Source organism: Gobio gobio (genome assembly GCF_949357685.1).
Source record: "Gobio gobio genome assembly, chromosome: 1".
NCBI lineage: Eukaryota > Metazoa > Chordata > Actinopteri > Cypriniformes > Gobionidae > Gobio > Gobio gobio.
In genome coordinates this window covers 4,646,606-4,671,038 of record NC_137097.1, presented here as the reverse complement: position 1 = coordinate 4,671,038, position 24,433 = coordinate 4,646,606, and the positions used below count along the sequence as shown (strand labels likewise).

The window sequence follows — 24,433 nt, the reverse complement described above, 5'->3', positions numbered from 1 at the left end:
AAAACGTATGAGCCTTCGAGTTTCCTAATGTAGCGTTCACTCCGGACACAAATAATTCGCGCGAAGTTGGACGCTTGAACATTTTGAGTTTACACGCTCCTCCTCATGGGAGGAGCTTCTGCCAGTGGCTCGTCTCGTTGAGAAATGGCTGACATGGGCTGTGTTTACACGTCTTTTTTTGTTAAAATCTACTGTTAATGTGTGACAAAACGTAGTTTTACGACTTTTTCAGTCGATAATGTAGTTGTTTAAAGCTCAAATCTATGGTTTATTAATAAAGAGAGCGCCTATTTGAACATTTTATCTGGCGTTTTCGGAGTTGTGAGCTCCAGTGGATCAGCGGCGCTCCGAGCCGGCCGGTACGGATATGGTTTAGTTTTCTACTGTGGTGCTGCGATAACGGAGCTCTTTGCAATGTAATACAAACGAGTCAGTTGTTGCCTTGGTAGCGCAAGAGTTTACAGACGATATACGTGATATAAATATTGACTGCGTTATGAAGGATGACCAGATTTTTCTTTGAACTATATTATTAATTTGTGTTTACAACACTCAAGTTACATTTAGCAAGTTACGGAGAAACTGGCAGCCAGGCAACACATAAGTGATCGATCCCGCAGCGAAATTCCTCATACCCCTTCGTTCGAAGTGTGGTCCTGAAAAATCTTGGTTTGAAGGGCTATCTGGCCTTCACCTTACCCCTACCCCTACCCCTCCAGCCAAAAGAGAATCAAGCCTCTGCTGCAAATAATAACTGTCACAACAGTGTTATAAAACACACACACGAACATGATGATAAAGGCAAAAGGCATTATTTAATAAATCCACAGGCAATAATCCACACGAAGAGAACAGCTTACAACACATCTAACCTGAACAAGACCCGACAGCAATGAACAGAAACAGAACTAATAATAAATGATACACACACCTGAACTGAATGACAAAATCAAATCACGACAACAAACTCAACGGGGGAAGTGCAAACAGAAACAAAGTCCAAACCGAGTGAGATTGTGACAATAACCATAAAGACTATAATAAACGGCATTCCTCATTGAGTTCCAGGAAAGATTAAACATTAATAACTGAAGAACAACGTGAAACTTCTCTGTGAGAGGACATGGGAGAGAGAAATAGTTTTTGAATGATGTCTTGTATTGATACTTAAAAACATATGAATATTACATAATTAAGATGTATTGATCTTCCATAAGAAACCATTTGTGTAACTTTATGACATGCACAGAATTGTAGTATGTATACTAAAAAAAAGGACAACAGTTACTTGACTCCTAACTAATTTCAAATCTTCTAATTAAAGACAGGGAAATTAAAGATGAATTCTCAATAGAGATTTTCAAGAAGAATGAAGTCTTCTCAACTTACTTTTAAAAATCATTAATATAACTTGATTTAAGGTCAAAATCAGAAAACACATTTTCCTGTCAGAAACCCTCCTCTCAGAACAGATTCTGTCAGAATATACTTTATTATATTGAAATTTCCCCCTAACTTTAAAAAAATAATTAATATAACTTGATTTGAGGTCAAAATCACTTCAGAAAATACATTTTCCCGTCAGAAATCCTATTCTCAGAACAGATTCTGTCAGAATATACTTTATTATATTGAAATTTCCCCCTCACTTAAAAAAAATCATTATTATAACTTGTTTTGAGGTCAAAATCACTGAAATCCTCCTCTCAGAACAGATTCTGTCAGAATATACTTTATTATATTAAAATGTCACCCTAACCTTTTATTTTCAATGCTCATGTGTGATTTAACTTTTTTTTTTTTGTTTATTGTTTTTTCTTATGATCAATAAAAAGGTGATTTACAAATTCTGTGTTGAAAGTCATTTTCTTCACAGTAGAAATATTTTTTCATGTAATTTAAATTATTAACCCGTTTAATCCCACCGGTCACAATAGTGACCGTAAAAAAATTTTTAATTTCTAAGGCTATAAAAATGTTACTGAATGATCTGTCAATGCATTTCCAGCAGATATTGAAATAATAAAGGGTCTCAATGAAATATGTGCAGTGTCGCATGTTTACTGTAAATTGTCACATGACCAGAGCTGTTTACTTCCTGTTTGTGCCAAGAGAAGAGGATGGCAGCAGGAAAGCTCCCAAAGAAAAGGCTGGTAAAGTATGTTAACATAAAGATAGGACATAGATTTTTGGTACACATCTTGTTTAAGGCGTCTAGTATTGATATATGCATTTGCAATTACTCAACTTTGTTTAATGTGGTCATAGAACTCACAAACATGTCATCGGCAACAATAGTGACCGGTGGGATAACCCATTGTATCTACATACTAATACACATAGGCTAACTGTTCTACCTTACTTTCTACCTAATTTCACACACACACACACACACACACACACACACACACACACACACACACACACACACACACACACACACACACACACACACACACACACACACGGTCACGTCTCCTCTGATGTCTGATCTCCACACACACACACCCACACACACACACACACACACACACACACACACACACACACACACACACACACACACACACAGACAGACAGACAGAAACTCACACACACGGTCACGTCTCCTCTGATGTCTGATCTCCACACACACACACACACACCCACACACAGACAGACAGACAGACAGACAGAAACTCACACACACTCACTCACACACACACACACACACACACACACACACACACACGCACACACACACACACACACACACACACATGATCACGTCTCCTCTGATGTCTGATCTACACACACACACACACACGGTCATGTCTTCTCTGATTTCTGATTTCCACACACACACAGAAACACACACACACACACACACACACACACACACACACACACACACAGACAGACAGACAGACAGACAGAAACTCACACACACTCACAGAAACTCACACACACACACACATGGTCACGTCTCCTCTGATGTCTGATCTACACACACACACACACACACACACACACACACACACACACACACACACACACACACACACACACACACACACACACACACACACGTTCATGTCTTCTCTGATGTCTGATCTACACACACACACACACACACACACACACACACACACACACACACATACACACACACACACACACACACACGGTCATGTCTTCTCTGATGTCTGATCTACACACACACACACATACACACACACACACACACACACACGGTCATGTCTTCTCTGATGTCTGATCTCCACACACACTCACACACACACACACACACACACACACACACACACACACACACACACACACACACACACACACACACACACACACACACACACACACACACACACACACGGTCTTCTGATGTCTGATCTACACACACACACACACACACACACACACACACACACGGTCATGTCTTCTCTGATGTCTGATCTCCACACACACACACTCACACATGGTCACGTCTCCTCTGATGTCTGATCTCCACACACACACCCACCCACACACACACAGACACACAAAAACAAAAAAACAAAAAAAAACATACACACACACACACACAAACACACACAAACACACTGCACAGGTCAAATAGTCCTATATTAAATCAATACAATGGTTGATACAACACAGTATCCCACAATTGTGACCGATCATAAAACACACTTTTTCACACACTTTTACATGAAAATTTCAAAAAATGATGATTGATTGTTTCAAAGGGATACTAATGACACATGATTTGGTTATTTTTGTGTCTGGGAAAAATTTTGGATTAAATGGGTTAAGGTCAGGTACAGGTTTAGTAAAACATAGATTAACTTAAAGTTGGCAGGGTTTGATAGTTTATTTTGCAAATCAGCACATTAATTTCACTTACAGGAATAAAAATAAATATAAATGGGGCCCAGTTCTCACCCACTGGGGTCCCACAAAAAAACCCATAGAGGGGCTATTTGTGGGCCCAGTGGTATCACCCATTTGGGCCCCATAAGGGTTCTGTATGTGGCCCACTTAGGCCCCATTTATTACAACCCATATGGGACCCATGTTGGCCCCTATAATGAACACACAAATGGGCCCCACTTAGAGCCCACTATGGACCCATCATGTGCCCCTATGGGCTAACACACATGGGGCCCATGTGGAGCCGATGGACAAAATTCTATGGGCCCCACTTGGGTTGCCCATGTAGGGCCCAAGTGACAGCCCATCAAAAACCCACATGGGGCCCACATGCCAATGTTGGCTGGGAAACCCTCCTCTCAGAACAGATTCTGTCAGAATATACTTTATTATATTAAAATGTCGCCCTAACCTTTTAAAATTAATTAATATAACTGGATTTGAGGTCAAAATCACTTCAGAAAATAAATGTTCCTGTCAGAAACCCTCCTCTCAGTTCTGTCAGAATATACTTTATTATATTAAAATGTCGCCCTAACCTTGTAAAAATCATTATTATAACTTGTTTTGAGGTCAAAATCACTTCAGAAAACACATTTTCCTGTCTGAAATCCTCCTCTCAGAACAGATTCTGTCAGGATATACTTTATTATTGCTGAAATTTCCTTTATATTAGGAGTGTGTTTATGGGAATGTTTTTCTAGAAGCTGTATTGGAAATAAATTTTCTTTATGCAAAATGTATTTACTTTATATTATGTATGTACTTGCATGACAGCAAACAACACATTTTCCTGTCTGAAATCCTCCTCTCAGAACAGATTCTGTCAGAATATATTTTATTATATTGAAATTTCCCCTTAACCTTTTAAAATTCATTAATATAACTGGATTTGAGGTCAAAATCACTTCAGAAAACACATTTTCCTGTCAGAAACCCTCCTCTCAGTAACTGTCAGAATATACTTTATTATATTAAAATGTCACCCTAACCTTTTAAAAATCATTATTATAACTTGTTTTGAGGTCAAAATCACTTCAGAAAACACATTTTCCTGTCTGAAATCCTCCTCTCAGAACAGATTCTGTCAGAATATATTTTATTATATTGAAATTTCCCCCTAACTTTAAAAAAATCATTAATATAACTTATGAGGTCAAAATCACTTCAGAAAACACATTTTCCTGTCAGAAACCCTCCTCTCAGAACAGATTCTGTCAGGATATATTTTATTATGCTGAGATTTCCACATAACTTTAAAAAAAAAAAAAAAAATCATTAATATAACTTGATTTGAGGTCAAAATCACTTCAGAAAATAATTTTTTCTGTCAGAAACCCTCCTCTCAGAACAGATTCTGTCAGAATATACTTTATTATATTGATATTTCCCCCTAACTTTAAAAAAAAAAAAAAAAACATTAATATAACTTGATTTGAGGTCAAAATCACTTCAGTAAATACATTTTTCTGTCAGAAACCCTCCTCTGAGAACATATTCTGTCAGAATATATTTTATTATATTAAAATGTCGCCCTAACCTTTTAAAATTCATCAATATACCTTGATTTGAGGTCAAAATCACTTCAGAAAATACATTTTCCTGTCAGAAACCGTCCTCTCAGAACAGATTCTGTCAGAATATACTTTATTATATTGAAATGTCCCCCTAACTTAAAAAAAAATCATTAATATAACTTGATTTGAGGTCAAAATCAGAAACCCTCCTCTCAGAACAGATTCTGTCAGGATATACTTTATTATTGCTGAAATTTCCTTTATATTAGGAGTGTGTTTATGGGAATGTTTTTCTAGAAGCTGTATTGGAAATAAATTTTCTTTATGCAAAATGTATTTACTTTATATTATGTATGTACTTGCATGACAGCAAACATCTGATCTAGGTGGAAAATGAATGTGTGCTATTTCAAATGTCAGCTGAAAGTGTGTTTGCATCAAAAGGTGTTACATGTCTACATCCTGCTGTTTCTTAGAAGTGGCTCCTCTGTCTAAGGCCTAGATCTTCAGTTTTATTAACATAACAGGAAAACAGCAGGGTGGGGGTGAGTGGTCTATATTAGGCCGCCTGCACTGGGCGAGGTTTGTCTGTATGTGAATGGCCTTTTTGCAAGAATAAAATACTTTGAAGACAAGTGGGTTTGGTTTTCATTACAATCTCACCACTAAAAGAGTTCAAATTTCCACGACACATGTCAGCCAGAGGTGGGAGACTCACTTCCATGAGGTTATAGAAGTTCCCTTGCGTCTAGCTGACGCTATGGGGAACGCCCTCGGCGTGACTGGTGTCTGAAGCTACTATCGAATCACGGCAAAGTCTTTGACCGACATCAGCCCATGACGTCATCATCGTGCGACCCGGAAGTATAAAAGGGCGCCGTGCCAACACATACACATCTTCTCGTCTGAAGGGACTGTCTGTTTGAACTGCTATACGAGTTAAGGTAAAACAAATTAATTTAATAATACACACGAGTGTGTATTTACTGCCTGGGATCAAGAGCATGCACAGTCAAGTTCATTTGAAGTTGTTTGTGTGTGAGTGTGAGCGGTTTTCAATCTGAGATCGCTCCACTCTAGTCTGGCTTTTTTCTTGAGGGAAGAGAGTTTGGCATCTGGGACTGGATGATGCTGTCCCGCTCACGCGGAGGCTGAGCGTTGGCATACATCATGGGTTCTCAGATGCAGCTCGCCGATCGTCGCGACGATCTGGCGGCTAACGAGACTAATCAGCAAGTGCTCTTAGGGATGGCTGGTGAGAGTGGTATGAATCCTCTCAGCCACCTTGACCGTGTATGCTGAGCTGATGAATGTTATGGAACACGCTGCAGGCAGGCTGGGGCTGCCATGTTGGCGCGTTAGAGGAGAGATCGCTCATGGTAGATTGCACGATCGATTTCTCCTTGGCCATAAACCATCAGCTCAGATGAGCCTTCCATTCCTTCTTGATCTTCTTACAGAGATCGAGAGGGCATGGAAGAATCCATATTCGACCCAATATTCATCAGCATCAGTGTTTTAACTTCGCTGATGTCGAGGGGATAGGGGAATGTGGATATGTGTTGAGGCTACCGACTGGCGAGGAAAGTTTGCGAACTTTTCTCGCATTTCGTGGGCATCAACACTGAGAGCTCAAACTCTGCCTCTCTAAATCACGTTGTGCTTTAATGGCAGGGGCATACACGGCAGCAGGTCAGGCTGGTGCTGCTTTTCACACCATGGCGGTGTTTTGTTTTTAGGCGTACCAGGCGGACCTGCTGGAGGATCTCGACCAGGGGGCCGGGCTGTCCCCTGAGGCGGTTGCTGAGCTGCTCCGCACCACAGATCTTTCTCTCCGGGCCACCAAGCAGACTGTTGCTGCTTTTGGCCGCTCTATGGCGGCTATGGTGGTCACGGAGAGGCATCTGTGGCTGAGCCTGGCTGATATCGGGGAGAAAGAGAAGGGCTTTCTCCTCGATTCGCCGGTTTCGCCTACTGAACTTTTCGGCACCTCCGTTGAGGCGGTGGTTGGAAGGTTCAGGGAGGCAAAAGCGTGCTCAGCGGCATTTAAGACATGCATACCGCTGAGATCCGCGCCCCCACCCAGGCAGGCGGGACCTGGTCCTTCACGGTCTGAGGACCGTAGGCAGGACCAGAGGGCTAGCGTCTCCTCTCGTGCCCCCCCCCCCACCCCCATGGAGGGGCGGGGCACAGAGGAGACGGGATTCCCGCGGGGAAAAAGGATCTGAGGGAGGTGATCCAGGACAGACGCTTTCACGGAGGGCGTTGATGATGGATCACTTCCCTTGAGGGGGCGGTTACATCCTAGCCCTCTCCTTTTTCCTTTATAATGTCTTTTTATGATTTTTTACCCAGGCGCTTCTTACATCAGGCCTGAGGCGGGCCCATGATAGTAGAACTATGTTCTGATGGCCCGCCCGGACTTGCTCAGTGAGAACGCCCCTTTCAGGCATTCAAGGGCGGTAGAACATGGTGGTGAGAACTGCACACTGAGTCTTCGCTCAACATGCCGCAGGTAAGAGTGGTCATTTTTTGTGTATTACACTAAAAATATGTATTTCTTACAGACCCCAGGTTCCTGTATAGAGTTGGGTATTCATCAGAGAGAACTGTCTTTCCCCTGTTTAGTTGGCTTAGCACAGCGCCAGACTCTGGGCTGTTTAGGTGAGCGTGTGTTGGCTTTCCCTGGTTGGTCAAGATGGCGCCAGGTAGGCCACCGCGCATGGTTATCAGAAGATGGGCCTCCTCTCATATTGAGAGTAGTGTTTAGGCCGCCGCTCTTTTCTTTGGAATGTTGCGGATTACTAGGCGGCAGCACACTTTTCTGATAGAATGTAGTGTTTGTCTACCGCTTAGGGTTACCATGTGTCTTCGGTTCCCTAAGTCACTGCAGGTTGGATTAGTTTGTCTCTGTTACGACTGAGCGCTGCGGCGTCAGTTGGGATGTGGATGAAGGAGGCGCGTTGCTGAGGCACCGTCACCTTTGGTTGTGCACCACTTAGATCGGAGGCCTCCTCTCATTGAGAGTCGTTGGTTTAAGTAGCAGTCAGTTTGTTTGTCTGGCAGTTATTTCTCGTTTTTGCGAAACTCGTACAGCTTGTAGGCTTTTACAAGCCTCCCTGGAACGGGTCCCCATAGTAATGGGTAGCTATCATGTGTTAGGCCTCAGCAGGCCTCCATGAAGACGAGCCGTAGGGTCTAATATTACTACAACCCACATTTTTCAAATATGTCTGTCCCAGTTAGCAGGAAGGATTGCACCGTTTTCAAGAGTACGGTGACAGTGGTAGGCCTTATCAGGCCTCTAGTAAGGCAGGTGCCAATGCTTAAGCATCAAGGTACTACTAGCCTAGCTGGCTATCAGGTTAAAAAGGGGTAAATACGCTCTCCTGAAGGTCGGCTGTCAATTGTAGGCCTCAGTAGGCCTCTTGAACAAGGCGCTTTTCAGTTGGAAGGCCTCAACCAGGCCTCACTGGAGGTATGTACCGATGTGCGCATCAGGACAGCTAGCCTGGAGGCTATCAGGTTGTAGGCCTCATCAGGCCTCCCCGAAGGCCCGCTGTTAGTTGCAAGGCCTTACTAGGCCTCCCTGAGGGTGAGCTCTCAGGTTGTGATCACTACCAGAGGCAGGTTGTAGGCCTCATCAGGCCTCCCTGAGGGCCTGCTGTTAATTCTAGGCCTTAATAGGCCTCCCTGACTCGAACAAGGTAGTAGGCCCCATCAGGCCTCCCTAAGGTGTTCCTGGGATCCAGTCATCTGAAACAGTTAGCACGCATTGCAAACAGGTAGCAGGCCTCTCCAGGCCTCCCTAAAGGCTGGTTATCAGGTAGTAGGCCTCAATAGGCCTCCCTTGAGGGCGAGTTCCTTAAATCAGGATGCTCGAATAGCCTGCGTAGCTTGACTGTCGAGTAGTAGGCCTCAATAGGCCTCCCGGAGGGTGAGCTCCCAGATTGTGGTCACTCGAACAAGGTAGTAGGCCCCATCAGGCCTCCCTAAGTCGTTCCTGGGACCCAGTCATTTGAAACAGTTAGCACAAATTGCAAACAGGTAGCAGGCCTCTCCAGGCCTCCCTAAAGGCTGGTTATCAGGTAGTAGGCCTTAATAGGCCTCCCTTGAGGGCGAGTTCCTTAATCAGGATGCTCGAAAAGCCTGCGTAGCTTGACTGTCGAGTAGTAGGCCTCAATAGGCTTCCCGGAGGGTGAGCTCCCAGATTGTGGTCACTCGAACGAGGTAGTAGGCCCCATCAGGCCTCCCTAAGGCGTTCCTGGGACCCAGTCATTTGAAACAGTTAGCACGTATTGCAAACAGGTAGTAGACCTCTCCAGGCCTCCCTAAAGGCTGGTTATCAGGTAGTAGGCCTTAATAGGCCTCCCTTGAGGACGAGTTCCTTAAACAGGATGCTCGACTAGCCTGCGTAGCTTGACTGTCAAGTAGTAGGCCTCCATTAGGCCTCCTTGAGAAAACAAGGGTAACCTCAGCAGGACCATGCTTCGCTGGCAGGTGGTAGGCCTCCCTAGGCCTCCCTGGAAGTGAGCTTGAATGCTCTGAAAATTGGCGGTATTGCTGTCAGGTAGTAGGCCTCACTAGGCCTCCCTGAGGACGGAGTCCCGAGCCAGGATGCTTGGGTTTCCAGCATGGCTTGCGGTTAGGTAGTAGGCCTCTATAGGCCTCCCTGGAATACCCGCTATCAAGTAGTAGGCCCACAGGGCCTCCTTGAAGGTGAAGTTCCTGAGCTAGGCACTTTGATTACCAGTTCTCTGTGAGAACTTGTGGTAGTTGGGCCTACAGCTGGAGGTTACTCGCCAGGCAGGCTCAGCTGCTCCCCTCAATGAGGGTCGTCTATGAGTGCTCAGCCGCCTGAGCCTGGTCAGACGGTCGTAGGCCTCTCATGAGGCCTCCCTGTTAGATCAGTCCTTAGGCCCTTTCAGCCTCCCTACTGCTTTGAAACACAAGCACCTGGTAGATCCTTGATTTGAGCAGGCAGACTCCCCTCGCTAGCAAGGGTTCTAAAGCGCTACGCTGAGTATTGCTCTCTTGGATAACCCGTCTCTGAGTTCCGGGCTAAGTAGGACTGCCAGTTTTTCAGTCCCTTAGTTTGGATGCCCCCTGGGCACCATCCAGAGGCTCTGTTTTTGAACAGACAGGGTTGGCTAAACCGAAGTGTCCATAACACTTAGGGCACCAGGTCAGGCCTCCCTGGTGGCACTCGGGAGAACTGGTTTCCCGAGTAGTGACTGGCTGGGGTTCCTTCGGGTCCTCTAGCCACATTCCCTTAAAGGGACCCCTTCGGTGGAAGTAGTGGTCCCGGGCCTTCGAGCTGTCTGGATGGAACCCCACGCAGTGCGTTAGGGTTCCGCTTAGTTGCATAGCTTGGGCTATGACCGTAGGGAGTGCTGTCACTGTCAGCCCAGTGTGACCTGAGGGGGAGTCGCTCAGGTTTTTCTATGGAATTACTTGTGTTGACAGTTGTCACTGCCAATGGGCAGACACTCCCCTCAGCATGGCGGAGTTGGTATATCGTTCCCCATAGCGTCAGCTAGACGCAGCGAGAGTTCCCTTTCGACAGGGAACGTCTAAGGTTACGTATGTAACCTCTGTTCCCTGAGAACAGGGAACGAGCGCTGCGTCGCGTTGCCATGCTTCAGGGCCTATCTGCCATACAGTCCCTTCAGACGAGAAGATGTGCCTTTTATACTTCTAGGTCACACGATGATGACGTCATGGGCTGACGTCCGTCAAAGACTTTGCCGTGATTCGATAGTAGCTTCAGACACCAGTCACGCCGAGGGCGTTCCCCATAGCGTCAGCTACACGCAGCGCTCGTTCCCTGTTCTCAGGGAACAGAGGTTACATATGTAACCTTAGACGTTCCCTTACATTTCTATATGAGTACTGCGTCGTTCATCTTATTAACCCTCTAGTGCTCTTCGGTCATTTCTGAGCGGAAAATTTTCTGTTTCGAAATTTTAAAAATCACAGGTTCATCGGAATGAAATGAAACTTGGTGACTTTTCTAGCATTAGTTATGCAAACACACAAAAAATTGGGGTCATGATTCGAGCATGCTAATCGGTGGTTCTCAGTACAGTAAAAAGTACACAGCAGTAAAGGGGTGACACTAAAACATCAAGAGTGTGATATTGACACATCCACTCATTCTCTCTCACACACACACACACACACACACACACACACACACACACACACACACACACACACACACACACACACACACACACACACACACACACACACACACACACACACACACACCCCTATGAAACTGAGCCTATGAACCACATTTTGAATTTTTTTAAATCACAGCTTCATCGGAAAAATATGAAACTTGGTGATTTTTCTAGCATTAGGTATGTTAACACACATACAAATTGAGGGCATGATTCGAGCATGCTAAGCATGCTTGTGCTCTTCGGTCAAAAATGACACCATAGGAAATGAATGGGAAATCTGCAAAAACAAATTCACAGAAAAAAATCTATATTTCTAACAAAAAAAGAATATCTAAAACTTTATAATAAATAGTATTTGAGATTTTTTAAATATATATTCAAATCCATGAAAAAAAATAATTAAATGTGTTCAAAACAGAACTAGTGAATTCTCAAGCCTCTCCATTGAGACCTCTAGTGATTACACACATTGTTGCATGATTTCTTAAATAATTCCAAAAGAGGGCGCTAATCTGCCTTCAAAAAAATTTATTTTGAAGGCCTAGTCTCTATTTAACCCTTAAATGCATACCCCGGGTCTTTAGCGACCCGAGACGTCATTCACTACCCTCCTCCTCATTCATTTTTTAAAGTTAGACATCAACCTTCTTAGTATTCCTCAGTCAATCCTTTTTAAACAATATAACAAGAAAAAAATAATACAATTATAATTGAATGCCTGTTTTTCCACTAGTTTTTTGTCAAAATTGTATAGGGTCGCTAACGACCCGAGGTGTGTAAGATTGTACGCATTTTTTTATCTGCACAATAATAAATAAATCTATAATGACGAAATGAGTGCAATTCACCTTTATTCCACAAGGTGGCAATGTCTGATACACAATGTTGAAGTGACGTTTCACTCATATTTACCTCAGACAGAAACGAAACAATAATATATATATAATCTGCAAAACTTGAAATGGCTCAGCGATTTACTACAGAGACAATCCTGAACGCAATCAAATATTAGTGTCACTGTCACTTGAGGATGGATCTGGTGAAGGAAGCTGTCAGTGATCAAAATATTTGTTTTGAAGACGTTGAAAATGAGTTTTGAGGATATGCGTGAGATCGCGAATATGAGGGAAATGCTGAATGTGTTTGAATGCTGAATGTGTGGAAATGAGTTCTGACGAGGACAGTGATGATGGTATAAAACATCTGAACCCTTCCAAGCTCCAAAAGGTAACGAAATACGTTTTATTTTATTCTTCTGTAATTGTTACTCAAATGTCAGGAGTTTTATATATTATCGTGACAGGTTTAGATCTATCCATGTTAGATATAGATCCGGGTCGCTAAAGACCCGAATATGTAAGAATGTTTGGCAAAACAGTCATGCATTTAAGGGTTAAACCTGAAATACTGCAATAATAAAAAAAATTACAAAAAAATTAAAAAAATTATCATTTTCAATGGCAAAAATAGACCATAATTATTGCATAAATATAAAAAAAATACCATCAAATCATCTCAAAATACAAAATTAAAAAGAAAAAATATTATTGAAGAAAAATAAATTGCATTGGTTTTACTGGGGTGGAGGAAGTTTAATTTTTAGGTGTCCGGTCACTTATGACCGGGAAGACGACCAATGCAACCCCTAAACGAAGAGCACCAGAGGGTTAATATAAATTAGACAAGACGCTACAGGGAAAACTCCTCTGTCTCCGATTCTGAAGCCTTTATTCAATCACGCAGTGAATACTGCACGTCGATTGCCCAGTCGGAGGCGGAACTGATATTCCACAGATCCGTTATTCTCAACCACTTAAGAGTGCTTGGATCTCAGGGTCAATTTAGCAAAGAGCTCATTGTCCCCCAGCCAACGTGTATCGTTCCTGGGGACGATTTTAGACTCAAACCTCTTGAGGGCCACAGTCACTCCAGAGCACGCTCTGGCCATTCAGACATTATGTTTGACGCATGCAAAGTTTTGTTTCTTGCCACGAGCAGCGTTGCCACAGTTACTTTGAAAAAGTAATCTGATTGCTGATTACTGCTTTAAAAAGTAACTTAGTTACTTTACAGATTACTTGATTTTAAAAGTAACTAAGTTAGATTACAAGTTACTTTATTAGTTACATTCAGCAGCTGCCGACAACATAGAAATGACAACCGTTTTTGCCAACACTCACTTTATTGGAAGTGCATTTTTAACAGTAACGTCAACAATGTGTCTCCTGACATTTTACGTTGAAATTAAAAAATATTTCCTTTAATAAAACATGTAATAAAGACAGTCTTTCTTGACTTCACTTAACATAAATACTCTCCCCGAGACGCAAGAAGAAAGCAAAAATATATATTTTTACCAAGGAAAATAGTATAATAGAAAAAATTGTAACGCACAGTGACTTGGATAAATTACTTTAATCTGATTACTGGTTTGGAAATAGTAACGCGTTAGATTACTCATTACTGGAAGTCAGTAAGTAATGCGTTACTGGCATCACTGGCCATGAGTTACAACCAATGCAAATGCAAATAAAATGCGCATGTGTGACCTGCACATAAAATTACAATAATCTGGCGGTGCACTTTCAGTACATGCGTACTCTTCTGATGACGAAATTAGCGCAACATGCACTGAACAACCCTCGTGTACACGTAAAAAGTGAAGTATACTTTGGCCTTTAGTCATGCTGAAATTACCCACACCACACCAGAAAACCCCAGGATGAGAAAAAAAAGAAAAATATTTTTCCTTCCTCTGTTTTTCTTGTTTATGTAAGCCAAAAAGGGCTTATTTTTGTAGGCCTTAACGTCATCATGAAATCAAAATGTGATTTTTGTAGACTTTTAGTATTAAATATATAAGTCTTACTGTTATCTACTGTATAAGCTAGTGTGCTCCAAAAAAATGACAACATTCACAAAACTTTCTCACTTCTGCCAAAATGGGTCAGTGATTTTGCTGACATCTGCATTAAATCTACTCATCAGATTTTCTGTCCAATCAAATGCTCTGTAGAATCTGAGCTGAAATCTTTCACTTGTTCACGTTTTCTACATGGTGAATGACATCTCCAAGTGCATGTGATGGAAGATGATGGATGCAGGAAGGTATATTTGAAGATGGCTAGACAAGATAGCGATGTGATGACCAAGGTTACATTTGTTAGTACCGATACTATAGATCTACCACATGAGTTCGAGGACTTAAACCTTCCCGAAGAGGAATGGAGAAAACAAACGAGTAAGATCAATACACATCTGATTGTATCATTTTACCTTTCTTATATACTTTCTTTGTCTCCTATATCTCTGTGCTGTGGTAAATGGAAGAAGCTGGGCTGAGATATTATCATTGTATTTTTAGGAAGTGATTCGGAGAATGAAAGAAGCCTCAGGGCCAGCGTGGTGTGTTTGGGGCTGTTGTGTGTTCTTCTGCTGGTGGCCGTCACAGTACTGTGTATAAAGCTCACAAAAGAAGAGAAAGGTAAACTACTGGCTAAATCTGAGTAAAAACTTGACAGAAGAGAGAGAAATGTTAAGGAAGGACTTGGCAAAACTCCACGGTAATCATTTTGGATTAATTACACAAGCTTGAAATCTGCATAGTCTTTTTTTTCTAAACAAATTTAAAAACTCTTACAAAAATAATGTTAACTGAAAACAGAGCCTAAGCAGGCGACGTCTTGCTTTGCTGCCCTATCAGGAAATGACTTTGCAGGCAGCATCTGCACATGAATGTACTTCCCTAAATGATTTCAGACAGACTTCTGAGGCAGAACTAAATAGAGTTTTGCTGATTTATACACATTTATACACACACTCATCACCAACCGTAACTTTAGATACCATCTTAATTAAGGGCCAAGCACTGAAAGTGCTTAGCCACCTATTGTATCCGTTCCCGTATTATTATTCTTCCGCCATTGAAGTCTATGGCAGCCCATAGAACCGTTTGCGAGAAAGTTGTAGCGATTTGACATTCTGATAGAGGACAGTCCCAACATTAAATACACCAATTTTGGAGTCTCTAACTCAATCCCTCTAGCGCCACCACCTGTACAGACTTTCACACATGTTTATGCTAATAACTTTTGAACCATAAGGGCTAGAAACAAAAATATTTTTTCCTCTGATTCCTGAGTTAATGCCGATTTGATCACATCATTATAAATTTCCCGCCATTTTTAATTTTCCCAAAAAACGCGCACAATTTTACGTAGCGATTGCAAAAATACACATAAGGCTATATCTCCGCAACACTTTGTTGCATTCAAACCAAACTTGGTACATGTCATCACGAGCATGACCTGAGGCAACATGCAGTGTTTCGGGACGTCATGTCGAGTCGACGGATATCCAATTTTACCATATTGGCCATTTTGGCTGTCGGACATTTTGAATTATGTGATAAAATGCTGTATTTTATGAACACATGAACGGATTGTTACGAAATTCGGTATGGGTCATCAGCACGATGCCCTGAAGGAGCCTGAGAAGTTTCAAAACAGCACCACCTAGTGGATTTTCTTTTTCCAAATGCAGACTTGCCATGTTTCGGCATATGGTTTGTGCAGCGTTGTAATTAAGCGCTTATAAAACATTAGCTGATATCTTTGAAATCGCTAGTCCGATCAAGACGAAACCAGCGTCAGAAGGAACACAGGTCGATAGCCACGGTCGTGAACCCATATGTCAAAATATTGATAGTAAAATCCAATCAAAGTCAGGTGTCTGTAATTTTTCACATGTTTTTTTTTTTATTTAAATGTCTATAACTCCAAAACCATAAGTAGGAAAATTATGAAATTTGGCAGAATTGTAGAGGTGTTCATCAATTGTTAAAAGACCAACTCCATAGCGCCACCACCAGTTCAAAAATTCTACATTTAAACTGTTATAAGTTTTGACCCATTTGATATAGAGAAATGAAACTTAGTACACCTGATTCCTCTCATCATGCTGATCTTATTAATTATCTTACATCCAAACTCTGATCATTACAGTAGAAGCCATTTTTAAAAGTACAGTATTCAGTTTTTTTGCTACTCCTACTTCAAAATTAGTCAAATTCTTACAAAACTTGGCAGAGATGGACTGAACAGAATTTTTTGTCCTACTGGTAAAAAAATAAGTTATGATGTCGCGAACTTAACGAGGTCGACCCAAAATTGGTTCAGAGTCTGTATCTCGGCCAAACTTTGTTCAATCGAAACGAAAATTGGTACACTTAATCAGACCCATGATCTGAGGCTCCATGCCAAAGTTGGGAACAGCGCCACCAACAGGTCATGAGATATGTAAAATGGCTATTTCTGCTCATAACTTCTGAACAGTTTGTATAATCATAATATTGGTGTCTATGGATTCCTCGTGTCATGCTGAGTCCATGGATACCGGATATGCCAGGATCAGACAGACCACATGACCGCCATTTTGAATTTTGTCATAAATTGCAATATCTTTTAAAATATTTGAATATTATCATTTTTTTCCAAATGCTTATAACTTTGGGTGTGTTTGAAATATTTTCATGGGAGTCTCCTTAGACTCCTGAATCGTTGCCGAGTCCAACGATACCAGACTTGCCAGGTTTCGACGTATGGTTTGTGCAGCGATTTTTTTTTTGTGTTGTGTAACTGTCACAGAATCAACCACACAGGATTGTGGGATATCAAAGGTAGCGAAAGGTTATGTATGTTGGGACATGCCTTGTTAGATGTCCAACAGAGACAGCAGATTTACTAAACGGCAAATTAGCGTGAGAGCGTAATTCCAAAAAAATTGCCGATGGGAGTGGACAGTTCTGCGCGTGATATTAAAACACAAATTAAAGAACACAGATGTAGTCGGATCATTTCCAAAGCAATCTACAAGTTAGCATTTGGTTTAAGACGTGCAAACACCAGTAAATAGATGAGCGCAAAACTTTGTAAATCACCTTAAACACTCTCCTCCCATAAATTTTGCGTCTGAAAGGGAAACTACAATAAGATGAGCCGCAAAAATAAACCCTGATCATGTCTCTTCAGCGCTAATTTCTCTTTAGGACAGTATGGAAAACGCAAAAAAAAAATTAATCTAAATTCTAAATTTACTTTGACTTGTATTTCATTGCAGACAATATGAACAAAAAATATTTCATGTTTTGTCTGGTCAACTTCATGTCATTTGTAAATATGCATCCTTTCCTGTCATTCAGACCTGCAACACATTTAAAAAAAAGTCGGGACAGTAAAGTATTTACCACTTTGTAATGTTGCCATTCCTTTTCACAACACTTAAAAGACGTTTAGGGACTGAAGACACCAAGTGATGAAGTGTTTCAGGTGTAATTTTGTCCCATTCTTCCTGCAAATAAGTCTTAAGGTGGGCAACAGTACAGGGTCTTCGTTGTCGCATTTTGCGCTTCAAAATGCGCTACACATTCTCTATTGGAGACAGGTCGGGACTGCAGGCAGGCCAGTCAAGTACCCGTACCCTCTTCCTCCGCAGCCAGGACTTTGTAATGTGTGCAGAATGTGGTTTTGCATTGTCTTGTTAAAATATGCATGGACGTCCCTGAAAAAGATGTCTTCTTGAAGGTAGCATATTATGCTCCAAAATCTCTATGTACTTTTCAGCATTAATGGTGCCTTCACAGAAGTGCAAGTTGAATGACGATTCTTGATGCAGTGCCGCCTGAGGGATCGGAGATCACGGTTGTTCAGCTTAGGCTTGCGCCCTTGTCCTTTACGCACTGAAATTCCTCCAGATTCCTTGAATCTTTTAATTATGTTATGCACTGTTGAATGTGAAATATCCAAATCTCTTCCTATCTTTCTTTGAGGAGCATTGTTTTTAAACATTTCAGTAATTTTCTCACGTATTTGTTGGCAAACTGGCGATCCTCGGCCCATCTTTGCTCCTAAAAGATTAGACCTTTCTTGGATGCTGCTTTTGTACCAAATCATAATTACAATCACCTGTTGACATCACCTGTTTCAAATCACATCATTATTTAACCATTTTACCTCATTACTAGCCCTAAATTGCTCCTGTCCCAACTTTTTTTGAAATGTGTTGCAGGTCTGAATGACAGGAAAGGATGCATATTTACAAATGACATGAAGTTGACCAGACAAAACATGAAATATTTTGTGTTCATATTGTCTGCAATGAAATACAAGTCGAAGTAAATTTAGAAATCACTTCTTTTTTTATTTATTTGCGTTTTCCATACTGTCCCAACTTTTTCTGATTTGGGGTTGTAGTTTTTAACGGCAAAAGAGGGTTTGCAAGCTGTAAGTAAATCTGGCCATAAATATCTAACATTTACAGAGAACCCTAAATGGATAACGTACAACTTGAGTTCCTACTACATTTCCTCTGAGTGGAAGAACTGGACTGACAGCAGACAGGACTGTGAGCAGAGAGGAGCGCATCTGATCATCATAAACAACAGAGAGGAACAGGTCAGTGAGAGTATGTGAATGTTTGTGCTGATAAATATGTATGGTCTAAATGATATTTCATCCTATAGGAATTTGTTACAATGGTTACCAGTGCAAACATTGTCTGGATTGGTCTGGATAAAATCAATGAAGAGGGAGTCTGGAAGTGGGTTGATCGCAGCAACATTACCTTTGGGTGAGCAGCTTGTCCAATCATGAAAAATTATAGATAATGTAAACAAGCAAAATCAAAACAGTTTCATGAAGTAACATCCAAAGTAAATCTATTTAGTCACTTGAGCCACATATATTATGACACATAAACACAGGCTGTTTTGTTGTTGTAGGTTTTGGAAGCACGACGAACCCAATAACAGAGTGGGAAATGAGTTCTGTGCTGTATCTCATTTTAAATGGTCTGATTATCCATGTGATCACACGTTTGTATGGATTTGTGAGAAGGATTTGGATTTTTAAACAAAGCAGTCAAAGCATCAGATCTGTACATCAGCAACGCAGTAACCAAATTGATTTGTTGTATTGTGAAAAACAATAAGAAGTGACTTTTTTATTGTTATTATTTTAATGGATATTTGATGCTCATTTCAATAATGGTCATAAACAAATGAAAAATCTATTATATTTGTTCTGTTATAAATTCTGTAATATTTCTCAAATTGTCCTTATGTAATAAACAGGGATGTCAGATTTGTAATATTTGCCCTTTTGTCAGATCACATTTCTACTGTTTTTTAAAATAAAATTTAATAAAGAAAATAAATTATAATCTAGATATGAGTGGGAAAAAAATCAACAAATTTACTAATGAAGCAAGGTTTTTCACATATCAAAAGCTTCACTCTCTTACAAAATAAATTTAAAGGGGTCATGAACTGGCTTTTTTTTATTTTTTAATACTGTTGTCTGAGGTCAACTTATGATGTTTGCGTGGTTTTTACATTCAGAAACATTATAATGAAGAAGTAATAGGCTATTTTCTGCCTTGGTTTTGAGGCTCTCTAAATAAACGCTTGGTTTCGATTGGCGTGCTGCACTGAAGACTTGGAAGTAAACGCCCACGGCTAGGATTGGATAAGATTTGCATATTTAATGAGCTTCAGCTACCGTCAGTAAATGTGAGGATCTGTTTTGAAAGCGTGTGGAGAATCTGCTCACAGGACTCACAAAATATCTTTATCAAACAAACACAAAGATTCATCTCTCATTAGGGTTGCCACCCATCCCGTAAAAATACAGAATCGTCCTGTATTTACAAGCAAAATGACGCGTCCCGTATCAAACCAATACAGGACGCGATTTGTCCCGTATTTTTCACAGGTCCACACATAGTTCAATAAACACATACAGATTTTGCAGTGTGGAGAATACTGATAGCAAATATAAAGAAATCAATTTCACAATAAGTAGTACATGAGCTCCTTTGTGTGTGGTTGCGTTTTAACGGCTTTGTAGCCATAGCGGCGGAGTCTGGAGAACATGCGCTGTAAACTTGCGCGGTTTTTTAAAAACATGTCGAGCTTGCGTCGCGTCCACCGGTTGAACGCAAGAGGATCTCCAGATATAGAGCTGAATATCAAAAAGGTATCAATGGGTCTGTCCAGTAACTCATGATGAACTGCACATTTTATGAGAAGCATTTCAGTTGCTCAGACTGTCTGACTAAGAAGCAGCGGTGATACACACATCCGTGCTTCTAAAGGTATAGGCCTATAGTTTTTTTTTAATGGATAATATATTAATATAATATTCCATACATTATCAGAGCTTGGCAGACAGAATAATTATTTCTTTAGACAGGTTAATTAATAGATTGTAGCCTAATAAATGTTATTATTAATTTATAATTAAGCTAAGCTATATTAATCATACATAATAAATAATCTTGTTAGTCATAATTTAAGATAATTTAATAATTTAATAAAATAAAAAATAATATAATTTTTTTAATAAAAAAAAAAGTGATTACTGGTTCAAAAATGAAAATTCTGTCATTATTTACTCACCCTCAAGTTGTTACAAACATGTATACATTTCTTTGTTATTGTGAACACACAGGGATAAGTCAATGGTCCCCCCAAAGCAGCCTGGTTACAAACTTTCTTCAAAATATCTTCTTATGTGTTCTGCAGAACAAAGAACCTCGGACAGGTTTGGACATCATGAGGGAGAGAAAATGACAGAATTTTCATTTTGGGTGAACTATCCCTTTAAAGTGCACCAAATAGGCTACCAAAAAGTTTTTTTTAGAAATAAATAAAATAATAATGTAAAATAATATAAAATGTGTTCTGTTTCAAGTTCACATATTTGATCTCATGTTTTCTTATGGTTTATTATTGAGCTGTCAAGTTGTCAATGTTGAAATAATAATTTCATGACGTAATCTTTATTTCTGTCCTTTATGCAATGTTTTTTTTGGGGGGGGGGGGGGGGGGGTTGAGGTTGGGTCGTGAATGGGTGTCCCTTATTTTGCCACACTGAAGGTGGCAACCCTATCTCTCATCCCCCCGCGATTGATTGGAATGTTATTTTTTTATTACTTGGCCGGCCTGATCGGTGGATATAACCACGAACCATACACACACACACATGCGCGCGCAAGAAAGGAATGTTATTTCACTATTTAAGATAGCCCGTCAACAGGCCTGTGATACGTTTTGGTAGCCCGTCTGAAAAACACATGGCCCCGGGACGTTGGGCTTTGCGAGCTGGCGTTACAAGTACGAGTCTGATCACGAATGAACCAATAACAGCTTCTCCAGCCTGTGACCGTTGGCTAAGGTATGTAATCAATAGATATCAAACGATCTGTAACAATGCAATACTATCACATATAAAAACATGTTTTACTGACATCAGTGTTGCACCGTTCCTGTCGGATCCAGAAGCACAGCATTGTGTTTTAATCTCAATATGTCTGCAAATCCAGTCTCAACCTCTATCTTGTTTACAATCGATTCTGCGGGGAAATGAAGCGAACAAGCCAGCATGTTTATTGCTCGACCCGGTTTTGCTCCACGAGTTGGTGGGCGGGCTTAAGGCGGTGTTTCTGCATCCTACTACGTCAATGGTCGACATATTGTGAGAACTCTCGTTTTCTGGGCCTGGTGTCAATAAAAGCTTTTCTTTGACTAACAAGGAAGTTTTCAGCTCCAAAACGTACAGGATATTCTTATATCACGATTCACTTTTATATATCAAAGGCTCAAAGGAAAGTTGATTTCTCAATTCATCACCCCTGAAAAAAACAGTCAGAGCAAAAGATGCTCTACAAAATGGACCTTTGCAGTCTCCACTTGTGGCTGCTCTCGTGGATCTAAAACTTTGCAGTCTGTTTACAAAAAGACAAAGTGGCTCTGGGGCAAGTCTATTCAAACATTTAAACACAAGCTTTATATAGCTAAAATTACAAAAATTCAGAAAGTTTAAGATTTTGTGTTTAATAAATATAGGACAATGATGAAATCGTATGGCCTTTTTATCTAAAATTTTAAAAGCATGATTATAAAGCCGTTCAAGAGGCTTTAGAGTGGTTTGGTTGGTCTGAGACCAGACATTGGTGCAGTACGACAGCGGTGACAGAATCATTAATTAAGAATCAATTTCTGATCGTCCTGAAAGTATTTATACTGACCTTCATTTTTAATGATAGTCTAATATAACTCCTGAATATTTCTCTTGTTCGACTTGTTCAAAGATTTTGCCTTTCATTTCAATGTTTAATTTGTTTGCTGTTGGTGTCTTTTTTTATAGAAAAGCATATGGATTTGGTTTCATTTGTATTCAATGTCAAACAGGATCTGTTAAGCCAAATTGACACTTAGCTCATGTAAACGCAATACTTTGATCGTGAGGACTGAATCATCACAAGGTGAAATTATTACTTATATCACTGTCATTGCATTCATTGTTAAATATGAGGTTAAGCAGTGGGAGTAAACGATTTAGAACAGAGCCATTTTGCAAATGTTTCTAATTGATGTCAAAAAATCCATCTTTCCTGTCCTATTGCTTTTGGCCCGGAAGATGAGATTCAAGTCTAAGAGCAAAGAAAACAAAACAAAAAACGGTCAAGATCAGCAATCCCACCAACAGTAGCGGTCTCATTTGCTCCTTAGTTTCCACTTTTTGAGACGCACACCACCGATCAAACAATATTTCTTTCTCCCTGGCAAAATGACCGGGAGGCTTCGAAGAATATATGCCTCTGGAACTAACTCATAGGTTTTTAATATAGCAGCTTTCACCACCTTGTAATCTGCAGATTCTTCCCTAGATAACGCCGCAAAGGCTTCTTGTGCCCCACCAGTAATCACACATTTCAGTAACAATGACCAAACATTTTCAGGCTACTTTAAGGAAACAGCAACTCTCTCGAAATTACTCATCAACATACTCATTTCAACATCCTTTTCACAGAAAGGAGGAACCATCCTGCGGTTTCAACTGACCTCAAATTCACTAGAAGCAGCAATAGTAGCTTTCCATTTCATCTCCAACTCCATCCGCTTCAAAGCAAACTGATTGTCCAATTCACGCTCATTCTCCAACTATTTGTTTTTCTCTCAGTGCCAATTCCTTCAACCGCACGGCAGTCGGACTGACAGAAGGGTCAGCAACCTCTTCTACCACACTAGAGCTTTTTAAAGGCATTGTTAAAACACCCAACTCAATAAGACTACCCTTCAGAAAGTTACGCAAGGTTTCTTTGAAACTTTTATGACTAGGAGCTATTTCCACCTTATATGAATCTGTAATTTGCAATAACTGCTCTTTTGTATATTACAAGATGGAGACTCCAGAAAAACATCCACTACTGATGCCATTTGCGCAATTCTAATCACCCACTTACAACAATAAAGCAAACGGTCCCTTCTTTCCCCATTAAAACGTTAACTCGCTCTCACCGAAGATAATCAATTCACCCGATTAAAACACAATACGAAATAACTAAATTTGGCCGCTATACGAATTTACCACAAAATCACATAGGTTCAAATATTAGCTTCAAAGTCACTAATGTAGCTAAAAGAGATCCCACAACACTTTCTTTAATTTTCTACCCTAGTCTTCAGTGGCGTTAGGGGCTTGAGGAAACTTTAAACGCTGAAATCATGAACACCTGCACCCCGATCCAATTGACAAGATGAGCAGCAGGTGAAGCGTACCCCCACTCCGAATAACCACTAAAAGTAACAAAGTTAAAATAACAAAATGGCAGGTCCAAACAAAAATAATAATAAGGTAAATACCACCATAGCTACTTTCACAGAAATTCACACGAAAAACACAATAGTTTCAGACGAGCCCCCAATTATGTTCCGGCCACCACCATAACATAAAAAGAGGG

At 40.6% G+C, this 24,433-nt stretch overlaps 1 protein-coding gene across 1 annotated transcript; it reads left to right on the top strand.

The window, feature by feature from the left end:
• Window positions 1-14,620: 14,620 nt before the first annotated feature.
• On the top strand, window positions 14,621-19,975 carry LOC307130685 (hepatic lectin-like). The gene is made up of 5 exons (XM_079823801.1): window positions 14,621-14,873; window positions 14,997-15,116; window positions 18,950-19,083; window positions 19,152-19,258; window positions 19,410-19,975. The coding sequence occupies exons 1-5, from the start codon at window positions 14,717-14,719 to the stop codon at window positions 19,537-19,539; spliced, it is 648 nt and encodes a 215-aa protein (XP_079679927.1). The 5' UTR covers window positions 14,621-14,716; the 3' UTR covers window positions 19,540-19,975.
• Window positions 19,976-24,433: the final 4,458 nt, after the last annotated feature.

Excerpts from the sequence above, each read along its gene's own strand:
- LOC307130685 (XM_079823801.1), top strand. The coding sequence starts at position 14,717 with ATGGAAGATGATGGATGCAGGAAGGTATATTTGAAGATGGCTAGACAA. Across the intron at positions 15,117-18,949 it reads GCTCACAAAAGAAGAGAAAG|AGAACCCTAAATGGATAACG; the intron begins GTAAACTACTGG and ends TAACATTTACAG. Across the intron at positions 19,259-19,409 it reads CGCAGCAACATTACCTTTGG|GTTTTGGAAGCACGACGAAC; the intron begins GTGAGCAGCTTG and ends TTGTTGTTGTAG.